This window comes from Schistocerca cancellata, chromosome 8, assembly GCF_023864275.1.
Source record: "Schistocerca cancellata isolate TAMUIC-IGC-003103 chromosome 8, iqSchCanc2.1, whole genome shotgun sequence".
In the NCBI taxonomy this organism is placed as follows: Eukaryota; Metazoa; Arthropoda; class Insecta; order Orthoptera; family Acrididae; genus Schistocerca; species Schistocerca cancellata.
The window spans coordinates 407996316-408008601 of NC_064633.1; the positions used below are offsets into that span (position 1 = coordinate 407996316).

The following is a 12286-nucleotide window of genomic DNA, read 5'->3' on the forward strand; positions in this document are numbered from 1 at the left end:
GTTGTTTCTTTAATTTCCTGAGGGTAGCACAATACACTTCAGAGTTGATCGTTGCACCATGAGGAAGGACATCAAACAGAATAACCGCTTCAGAGTCCCAGAAGACCGTCGCCATGACCTTACCTGCTGTGGGTGCGGCTTTGAACATTTTCTTCGGAGGAGAGGTGGTGTGGCTCCCCTCCATGGACTGCCATTTTGTTTCCCTTTCTAAGTGATGTTTCTCGGATGGTTACTTTGTTACTCTTTATGGTCTTGTGTTAGGCGGCGAGTAACCCAGAGGGCACACGCCTTTGAGTACCCCAACCGATGGACGAGTGTGTCAACGCTACCAACAGAGATGTCCAGTTAAGTTGCGAGGTGTCCGATTGTGATCCGTCGATCTCCTTGAATGAGAGTGTTCGCATGTTCCAACACTGTAAAAGTCACTGGTGCGTGTGACCCGCTGGCGCGTGGGAAAGTGGACAGGTCAGCGCGACCTTGTTGTGATGATGACGGACGCCTCGTCCAGCCACTCGCCATGTTTTTGTTCACTGTCGGTTCTCCGTAGACATTCTGCAAGCACCTACGAATATCAGCGATGCTCTGCTTTTCCATCAAAAGAAACTCAGTGACAGCTCTCTGCTTGGAACGCACCTCCGTTACAGACGCCATTTTGAGGGCTACGTACAGCACCGTCACCAACTGGAACTTCTGAAGCTATGTCCCACACAAAATTCCGTGTTTTTTTCACCCGAAATTGGCCGAGAACAAATGTGTTGCATTACTTATTGAACGCCCCTCGCACAATTATTTCACCTTTCTTGGTGGCCAAGTGTTGCCTGTTTCTTCTACATATTCATGATGACTGCCTTGTCAAGAGCCACGTTTTCTAAGATGACAACAGCTGTGTTCACAGGGCTGCACCAACGCCACCTAGAGAGAAGGCCTGTGCACTGAGCAGCTCGTCTGCCAAGAGTAGTCATACAAGTTCCGCCCACCCAAGAGCAGATTCTACTGGCAGGCACTTCTAGAAACGCTTATATTTCTAGTGTCGTACATCGCTATTTCAACAAAATTTCACACGCTAATACATTAAAACTTACCTGTTTTCACACTGCAAATCCAAAACTTCTAACGGGATTGATGGCTTTATTAGGCCTATACACAAATTTTTAACTAAACACAAATCAGCATTTTTAATAATGAAAACATAATGATCTTTCCGTGTGAAATCCATCAATACAAAATTTGATTTAACATTGATGATTCGGAATTTTACATATTTCATTTTATTCTATCAAAATTATGAAGAATCCAAAATTGAATATTTTTTGTGCTTTTTATTTTAGAGTTCTTAATTTTTAAAATGACCAAAATTCTGCCATTTTTGTCTTGCTTTTAAACCTTAAAAAGGCCACAATCCCCAAACCATTTGACTTACAGACCTGAAATTTGTACCACTTTATTCAGTTTCTTCTAAGGTTTAAAGATGTGTTCTCTAAATCAATAACAGAACAATCACTTTAAACACATTACGTGGAAAACGCCGAAGCACATAATGATTCGCTCTTGTTCCATATCAGGCTTCACTTTCATGGAGAGCAAACTACTAAAATCGAACATAAAATAAAAACAAGTAAGTAAATATTAGTGTTACGCTCTTACCTCAACAGAAATTAGCGTTTAGTGTCCAGTAACTTACGTGAATTCAGCGACAACATAGAAAATCAAAATTGCAATGGACACACTGTATGAATGGTGTTTAGCTTTAATTTCCCCTTACAGAATTTAAGGTATATTAGTGGCGTTAATAGCCCGCATCTCGTGGTCGTGCGGTAGCGTTCTCGCTTCCCACGCCCGGGTTCCCGGGTTCGATTCCCGGCGAGGTCAGGGATTTTCTCTGCCTCGTGATGGCTGGGTGTTGTGTGCTGTCCTTAGGTTAGTTAGGTTTAAGTAGTTCTAAGTTCTAGGGGACTTATGACCACAGCAGTTGAGTCCCATAGTGCTCAGAGCCATTTGAACCATTTTTTAGTGGCGTTAATAACAATAATAATAATACAATACTCTCAAAAGATTAACACAGTAAGTGCCAGGGGATGTGTAAATTTAAGGTTATGGCTCACATTGTTTTCTTTATACTACAGCATAATCGTAAATGAACTTACATGACTTAACTTTGTTGTTTTTCTGATTGTTAAATTTTCCCTTGGGATAGCCCGTTTCCATTTTTCTAATAATTTTTCTTCCTTTGGAAATGAAAAAACTTGCACTTTCGGTCCCGTCGGGTAATTGCCTTTACACCAGTTCACACAACATCTGTACGGCATTTTGTCTGTTACTAACACAAATTCGAATTGTGCATCACATAAATAACGTTAAAAACGTTCTAAAATAGTTACGTTGTGCTGCGTTCACGTACTCCCATGCTCAGCACAACGTTATAAGATACTTGTCACTTCCTTTTGTTATGACTACTCTTGGATACCCGTCATGCTGTTCACAGGGAGCGCTCAGGCCTTTTCTCTAGGTGGCGTTGGCTGCACGCGCACCTTGCAGGGACCCTATCGAATCTTGGGTGCTCCGCTAATTCATCCAATCTCAAGCCAACATAAAATATCCAAGACTATTTAGAACAGCAGGTGAAATGTAGCAATCAACATCCTGGCTGTGTTTCAGCTCTACGAAATCTAATCATCAATGAACTGCTTTGGCTAAATACGGCATACCTGAAGAAACTTGTGGACTCACTTCCTTGCAGAATATGGGCATTTTTATGTCTAGAGCAATGTTACACGGTCTTGTATGTATGTATGTTGTATGTTAACTGGAGACCTAGAAACGACGGAGACGTTCCGCCCCCGCCACAGCCACAGTGGTCCACAACCCCACGACGACTACCGCAGTCCACTTCACCCCTCCGCCGCCCCACACCGAACCCAGGGTTATTGTGTGGTTCGGCCCCAGATAGACACCGCAGGGAACGTCTCACACCAGACGAGTGTAACCCCTATGTTTGCGTGGTAGAGTAATGGTGGTGTACGCGTACGTGGAGAACTTGTTTGCGCAGCAATCGCCAACATAGTGTAACTGAGGCGGAATAAGGGGAACCAGCCTGCATTCGCCGAGGCAGATGGAAAACCGCCTAAAAACCATCCACAGACTGGCCGGTTCACCGGACCTCGACACAAATCCGCCGGGCGGATTCGTGCCGGGGACCTGGCGTACAGGGTCTTAGCATGACGTGCACTGGGAATGACTAATTTTCGTCCGGTGTTCTCAGCCGGTGGTGGCTGGGCGCCCTCGCAGCCAGTGTCGCAGGATGCGCGACGAGGTGGACGAGCTGCTGGCGCCGTGCGCGGCGGCGCTGCGCCTGCTGGGCATGTGGGGCGTGGCCACGCGGCGCGGCGTCTTCGTGCTGCTGCTCAACCTGGCCGGCACCGCGTGCGCCGCCGTCACACTCGCCTTCCAGCCCCCGCGCGACCTCGAGCGCCTCGCCATGACCGCCTACGTCTGCGCACAGGGCACCCTCCTCTCCGTCAAGGTACCGCATCCGCACAGTGTGACCGAGCAGTCACAGCACTCCTAGCTCAAAAGAATGAGGTAACGAAAGTCGTGGGACACCGCTATTCACTCATACATATGGGAGCAGTATCGAGTACACAAGGTACAAAATGGCACTGAGTCGGCTGGGATGTCACTTGCAGACAGGTAATTAATTTGAAAAAAAATTCCGACGTTACTATGGCGGCGCGACGAAAATTAACAGACTTCGATCTCGGAATGGTAGTTCGAGCTAGACGCATAGGACATTCCATTTCGGAAATCGTTAGGGATTCAGTATTACGCGATAGTCAAGTGTGTGCCGAGAGTACCACATTTCGGGCATTACTACTGACAGTCTTGGGAGAGCCAGTCCTGGGAAAACTCTACCATCTGGTGAGCAAAATGTATGAGACAGGCGAAATACCCTCAGACTTCAAGAAAAATATAATAATTCCAATCCCAAAGAAAGCAGGTGTTGACAGATGTGAAAATTACCGAAGTATCAGTTTAATAAGTCACAGCTGCAAAATACTAACGCGAATTATTTACAGACGAATGGAAAAGCTGGTAGAAGCCGACCTCAGGGAAGATCAGTTTGGATTCCGTAGAAATATGGGAACACGTGAGGCAATACTGCCCATACGACTTATTTTAGAAGCTAGATTAAGAAATGGCAAACCTACGTTTCTAGCATTTGTTGATTTAGAGAAAGCTTTTGGCAATGTTGACTGGAATACTCTCTTTCAAATTCTTAAGGTGGCAGGCGTAAAATACAGGGAGCGAAAGGCTTTTTACAATTTGCACAGAAACCAGATGGCAGATATAAGAGTCGAGGGACATGAAAGGGAAGCAGTGGTTGGGAAGGGAGTGAGACAGGGTTGTAGCCTCTCCCCGATGTTATTCAATCTGTCTATTGAGCAAGCAGTAAAGGAAATAAAAGAAAAATTCGGAGTAGGTATTAAAATCAATGGAGAAGAAATAAAAACTTTAAGTTTCGCCGATGACATTGTAATTCTGTCAGAGACAGCAAAGGACTTGGAAGAGCAGTTGAACGGAAAGGACAGTTTCTTAAAAGGAGGATATAAGATGAACAGTAACAAAAGCAAAACGAGGATAATGGAATGTAGTCGAATTAAGTCGGGTGATGCTGAGGGAATTATATTAGCAAATGAGACACTTAAAGTAGTAAAGGAGTTTTGCTATTTGGGGAGCAAAATAACTGATGATGGTCGAAGTAGAGAGTATATAAAATGTAGACTGGCAATGGCAAGGAAAGCGTTTCTGAAGAAGAGAAATTTGTTAACATCGAGTATAGACTTAAGTGTCAGGAAGTTGTTTCTGAAATTATTTGTATGGAGTGTAGCCATGTATGGAAGTGAAACATGGACGATAAATAGTTTGGACAAGAAGAGAATAGAAGCTTTCGAAATATCATGCTACAGAAGAATGTTGAAGATTAGATGGGTAGATCACATAACTTAAGAGGAGGTACTGAATAAGATTGAGGAGAAGAGGAGTTTGTGTCACAACGTGACTAGAAGAAGGGATCGGTTAGTAGGACATGTTCTGAGGCATCAAGGGATCACCAATTTAGTATTGGAGGGCAGCCTGGAGGGTAAAAATTGTAGAGGGAGACCAAGAGATGAATACACTAAGCAGATTCAGAAGGATGTAGGCTGCAGTACGTACTAGGAGATGAAGAAGCTTACACAGGGTAGAGTAGCATGGAGAGCTGCATCAAACCAGTCTCAGAACTGAAGACCACAATAACAACAACCTCTCACCAAGGACAAGGCAGTGACCGACAGTCATCACTTAACGACCGAGATCAGCGGCATTTGTGTAGAATAGTCAGTGCTAACAGACAAGCAAGATGAGAGAAACAACAGCAGAAATCAATGTGATACTTACGACGAACGTTACGACAGTGCTGCGAAATTTGGCGTTAATGGGCTATGGCAGCAGACGACCTACGCGAAAGCCTTTGCTGAAAGGACAACATCGCCTGCAACGCCTCTCCTGGACTCGTGACCATATCAGTTGGAACTTAGACGATTGGAAGACCGTGGTCTGATCAGATGAGTCCCGCTTTCAGTTGGCAAGAGCTGATGATAGTGCTCGAGTGTGGCGCAGACCTCACGAAATCTTTGTCAAAAAGGCACTTTGGAAGCCGTTGGTGGCTCCATAATGGTGTGAACGTGTTTACATGTAGTGAGCTGGGTCCTGTGGTCCAACTTGACTGATCATGACCTATAAATGGTTATGTTCGGCTAATTGGAGACCATTTGCAGCCATTCATAAACTTCATGTTTCCAAACAACGATGTCACGAGGCCACAATTACTCACGATCAGTTTGAAGAACATTCTGAACAATTCGAGTGAATGATTTTGTGACCCAGATCGCCCGACATGAATCCCACCGAACAGTTCAGCGAGAGGTCAGTTCGTTCACAAAATCTTGCACTGGGAACACTTTCGCAGTTGTGGATAGCTGAGTGGCAGCGTGGCTCAATGTTTCTACATGAGACTGCCAACGGCTTGTTGAGTCCATGCCACGTGAGCTGCTGCAATACGCCGGCGAAAAGGAGGTCCGACACGATATATTAGGAGGTATCCCATGAATTTTGTCACCTCAGTATATTGTGTCTGAAGGTAAAAACTTCTGGGTTGTGAGGCCACGTCATGGTAATTCCTCTTCAAATTTCTTCTTCAATACTCGACGTTTCGACCTCTGCTGGGTCTTCTTCAGGACTCTATTAGCGTTTCTGGTTGACTAAACAATTGGAAGACCAATGTCATATTCGCTTACAAAATAAAGTTTTCCAATTCTTGTTCTGAAGAGGAACAGTTATTTAGTAAAATTTTTTGGGGTAGTGTTGGTGGGTCATTATCATTGGATCTGCAGCTATGGGGAAGATCAGTGTCACATTCGTCTCCTTTCCTTTATTTCATCTCCTTCATTCTCTCTTAGTTATGCCCACAAGTGAAACAGTGCATTTCAAATGTTAGCCTGGCCTAACTGCTTCATTTTATTCTTCTTTTCCCAAAATCTTTTCATGAATTCGTTGTGCTGCTTCCTGCGTTCTTCTGTCCATTGTTTTCCAGCGGTCTTTTTAGTTTTTTCTACAAATGTGTCCATTACAAATAGGATTCCAAAGGCACTGCGTCCTCTGACGGCATGGTCTGTGGTGTTCATTTCTCCTGTTTAATTTCTGCTAGTCGAGTGATTTTTCCTTTTTTTAATTAACTATCTTCTGTAGTTTTTTAGCTAATCTAGTGTCGTCCATCCTGCAAAACTGACGGTAGAACTTGAAGCATCGTCTGTGTATTGGATCAGTGAACCTGTCTATTGCTGTGTATCGGTCTGTAGTTTCTTTTATCCATATGCAATTTATATTTATGAGACCAAAAATTTTCTGATAATTTTTTGCTCTTCCTCTCTATTTGCATTAATGTTTTAGTGGCCTTCAAGATATGGGGCTTTTGAGGCAATAATGCTAGAGGCGTGAAAACTGTCTTGTAGTTATGATGTTTTACATTACGGGATATCGGTCACTTATTCCAGTGATTCCATGTTATGCTGTTCCTGCTGTTTGATTGCTCTTTATAAATTCGCTTTACTGTTTAGTCTAGACGATACTACGATTTCTCTAAGAAATTTAAAGTCGACACACGTGATAGTGTCCCCTTCTCTGTGTTTATTACTCTCGTTTGTTTATTGACATAAAAAACAAGATTTCAAAATACATTGTGCTTTTCTTATAATGTCGTGGAAGTATAAGTATCCATATACCCTATAAGCACTTTTTGTGTCAACAAAGTGCCTACATACATAGTGAGTATGTCAAATCAACTTCTTTGTAGCCCCTCCAAAGATGAGTCAGGCCTTCTAATGTGAAATAATACATTTCTGTCTAGAGCACAATGTGCTGCATGCTTGTTGTTCAGTTTATTCTCTATTGTTTCTTTTACTCTAAATTAGGGCCTGCATCTCGCCTCTGATTCATATTTTTGAACAGGTCTTCAAGGTATTTACGATATGTTCTACCTTTTATCAATAAAATCTTTGCATGTATTTTCTTATTCTATAGAGGTGATCCTTGCAATACTTCTGGTAAATGTTGTGATGCATCTGTAACTATATTTTGTTCTTCTTTTGCTCATTGTGCCACACGTGAGTTCAGCAACTTATAGGTGAGCAGGAAACTTTGTGTCTTGTGATCACTGTAAATTTTCATATGATTATTTGCTAAATTACATCGCCTGTATGCCCCTACCATGGCTAAGGCTTCAAGTTCATTGGGGGAATGCAGCTTCTCACTGTCTGTTAAAACTAGACTTGCCTGATATGTGGCGCAGAATATTTTGCATTAGAAACAAACAAGCTTCTAGCCCAACACACGTGGCAACCATTGTTAATCAAAAACCAAGACCTAAATCCAAGTGGTGTAACGTCTTGGCATTACTCAGTTCTGCCATGTAAGCAGGAGATCCCGGGTTGGAGTTCCGGTTGGGGCACACATTTTCAACTGTCCCCGTTGACGTTTATCAACGCCTGTATGCAGCTAGGGGTATACATTTCATTGTAATTTCATTCTAACGAGCTGCATGGTCGCCGATGGTATCTGTTCTTTATAAATAACCGAAAGGTAATCAGTAATGAAACTTACATCATGTGTACCTCAGAAAGCTAATAGGACTGCTAACCCTAATGTACAAAAATAATTTACTATTTAGGAGGAGCATCGCTGATCGTTCACTAGCGATGCTACTGTCTACAGGAAAACAACATCGCTAGATGATTGCAAAGGAATGCAGAACGCGCTAGAGAAGATTTCCGTTTGACACGGACTGTCCATTCACCTTCAGAATAGATCACTTTAATGTAATGCACATTAACAGGATGAAAATCCTTCATTTTCATTTAAAGCACCGGTGAGAATCCTCAGGACCGTCACGTCAGTTATGTATCTGAAAGTAATGCTACTAAATGATACAGTGCGGAGTGTAATATACTTGTTCTCACCTTGTTATCAGCTATGAAAAATTAACGGCTGAGAGCATTATGGTCCAAAACGACGCATATTTTCTGCATACAAAGGAATGAGAACAAGCAGTATAATTAATTTTTTATTTATTTGGCCATCCTTGTTGCACCTTTTGATTCACTGTAGCTCATTCTTAAACATTCTCCTCAGGTTTTTGGAACTCAGTAGTGTATTATTCATATTTTTGGCTAACACTAGAAAGACAGTACTAGTCAGTTTGACTAGTGAACATTGTTTAACATTTAATAAACAGCGTACGTTGTAATTTAGGAGGCTTATATTTCATGATTTTTAATGTACTTTACTGGCTTTAATTTCTGTAAAACTGAGCGAATTAAAGAATCACAGCCAGTCATTTTCACCGATGTGATATTTTTTATGTTTCATGTCTCTAAACGCGCAATATTGGATTTTTACATCCACTTAGCTTATTTTATTTCATTGTTGTGATCTCGTTCCCTTTTTTTTCTTTCCATTTCACTTTATTTCGTGGAATAGTGGACATACGTTAGTTGCAGTTCTCTGTGAAGGCGTTGTTGTACTCTGCAGAAATTTAGTACTCCTGATTATTACGGTGAATCTTTTCGTTCAGATGAGCTTCCACGATTTCACAAAATTACTAGTTAACATTCTCGACTAGATGCCTCGTCTGTGCCTGTGCACCTTTTTATCATCGTGCTAGACCTTGCTGGAATCAACGCCTGGATCCTTTACAGAGAGACAACAGGAGAAGTTACATGCCAAAATGGCTTAAACTACTAGTACGGAAGACCTGCCAGATAGGAATATGCTAAAGTTAAAAAAAAAACAGATGTATGTACGCAGTACAAGAAATTCGTATGTGGTCCTTATGCTGGAAGTGTTCAGTATGTATATGCCAAGTGTTTTGATGTAGATAATGGATTGATTGAAACATGTCATAGAGAACGACAGTGTTACTTTCTCGTAATCGCCACAGCTATTTATGTCCATTTTACTTTCTGTTTGGTAATAAATATATGTTTATGGCCAGTTTGGGGATAAGACTGAGAATAAATCACAGAGATAAAATATTGTTTTATAATTATATGTTTATTTGTAAATTTAGTATCAAAGTTTAGTTTCAGTGAATATTGTACCTACGATGTTTACTTAGATCGTTTTTTTCTTACTTACCTATAGTTTCTATAGAAAAATTTAAGCATATCACATTGATGGGATAAGCATAATATATTAGTGACATTTAAAGATACCGTACTGAATTAATTTAACAAATATAACTTAAAAAAGAAAGAGAAACATCACCGGTCAAAATAAACAGCAGCTGTCCTTCTAGGTAGTTCGCTAATGCTGTTCCTCCTAGTATTAACTCGGAATTTTGAAAAGTAATCGAAGAGTTCCAACATTTTCATTTTTCATCAAATATACACTTATTGTAGCTAAAATATTATGTTTCTTCCAGTCATGAACCCATGTTGAATCAATTCAGGTTATCACCATATCCGAACTGTTCTAAGACAATATGCTCACCAAAGATGGCACAGCAAAAAGAGAGATAAAAAAGTACAGGAATGTAAACTGGGTGCTTCGACATGTGATACCATTACATTTACAATTTAAATTTTAATTTTTTGTGTGCTTACAATAACTGATGTTTATGAAAGTTGATTTCAGTGAAACGAAATAAATTTGTAGGTGTATAAAATTTTATCTTGCCATAAAAATTGCTTCATGGTTAATTTGGCTGTAACAAATTCATATGCACAAGCGCTATTTGCACATACATATTTTAAAAAACGAAGATAAAATGATCAAACTGAAAGTTATGCCACAAAGATGCCAAAATGATTTAACCAAAATCATATCACTACAACAAATGAAAAGACCAATAAACAAGGGAACAAAATACCATATAAAAACTTAACAGGAAATAATGCGTTAAGTCTCATATGAAGAGCCAGACTTGTACCAATGTTCTGGACTACATTCCAGACCTCTTCACAGTGCCTCATGGAGTGACGGCCTGGTGGCAGTGTTCCATCTAATAGATGGCGTGTTAAGGTAGGCAGCGCCGTTGGAGCTTTTTGAGAAGGGTAGGCATGTGCTGTCTCCAGATTTCACCCTCCCCTTTCTCTCATCATCACAATCAACAGAAATGCGATTCCACACTGAATACAGCCACACGAAAAATTTACACTTAAGATACGTAACACTTAAACCATTCAAGTTTCGTCCATCAAAAAAGCCTTGTACCATTTGACTTTATCTTCATCAGTCGTAGAAAGAGCGAACAACAGAATATGATTTATCTGAGTAATACTCGTGAATATGGATTGGGGCTAAGAAATGAAAGAGGAAGCCGCCTGGTAGAATTTTGCACAGAGCACAACTTAATCATAGCTAACACTTGATTTAAGAATCATGATAGAAGTTTGTATACATGGAAGAACCCTGGAGATACTAAAAGGTATCAGATAGATTATATAATGGTAAGACAGAGATTTAGGAACCAGGTTCTAAATTGTAAGACATTTCCAGGGGCAGATGTGGACTCTGACCACAATCTATTGGTTATGACCTGTAGATTAAAACTGAAGAAACTGCAAAAAGGTGGGAATTTAAGGAGATGGGACCTGGATAAACTGAAAGAACCAGAGGTTGTACAGAGTTTCAGGGAGAGCATAAGGGAACAATTGACAGGAATGGGGGAAAGAAATACGGTAGAAGAAGAATGGGTAGCTTTGAGGGATGAAGTAGTGAAGGCAGCAGAGGATCAAGTAGGTAAAAAGACGAGGGCTAGTAGAAATCCTTGGGTAACAGAAGAAATATTGAATTTAATTGATGAAAGGAGAAAATATAAAAATGCAGTAAATGAAGCAGGCAAAAAGGAATACAAACGTCTCAAAAATGAGATCGACAGGAAGTGCAAAATGGCTAAGCAGGGATGGCTAGAGGACAAATGTAAGGATGTAGAGGCTTATCTCACTAGGGGTAAGATAGATACTGCCTACAGGAAAATTAAAGAGACCTTTGGAGATAAGAGAACCACTTGTATGAACATCAAGAGCTCAGATGGAAACCCAGTTCTAAGCAAAGAAGGGAAAGCAGAAAGGTGGAAGGAGTATATTGAGGGTCTATACGGGGGCGATGTACTTGAGGACAATATTATGGAAATGGAAGAGGATGTAGGTGAAGATGAAATGGGAAATACGATACTGCGTGAAGAGTTTGACAGAGCACTGAAAGACCTGAGTCGAAACAGGGCCCCCGGAGTAGACAACATTCCATTGGAACTACTGACGGCATTGGGAGAGCCAGTCCTGACAAAACTCTACCATCTGGTGAGCAAGATGTATGAAACAGGCGAAATACCCTCAGACTTCAAGAAGAATATAATAATTCCAATCCCAAAGAAAGCAGGTGGTGACAGATGTGAAAATTACCGAACAATCAGTTTAATAAGCCACAGCTGCAAAATACTAACACGAATTATTTACAGACGAATGGAAAAACTAGAAGAAGCCGACCTCGGGGAAGATCAGTTTGGATTCCGTAGAAATACTGGAACACGTGAGGCAATACTGACCTTACGACTTATCTTAGAAGAAAGATTAAAGAAAGGCAAACCTACGTTTCTAGCATTTGTAGGCTTAGAGAAAGCTTTTGACAATGTTGACTGGAATACTCTCTTTCAAATTCTAAAGGTGGCAGGGGTAAAATACAGGGAGCGAAAGGC

The 12286-nt window shown here is 41.1% G+C and overlaps 1 protein-coding gene across 1 annotated transcript in view; it reads left to right on the forward strand.

The window, feature by feature from the left end:
• Positions 1-3298: 3298 nt before the first annotated feature.
• The window catches only part of LOC126095600 (odorant receptor 43a-like), a 105173-nt gene continuing 96185 nt past the window's right edge, over positions 3299-12286 (forward strand). Inside the window, exon 1 of the mRNA XM_049910372.1 lies at positions 3299-3520. Within this exon, the coding sequence (XP_049766329.1) occupies positions 3299-3520 (222 nt within the window). The remainder of the gene's footprint in view (positions 3521-12286) is intronic.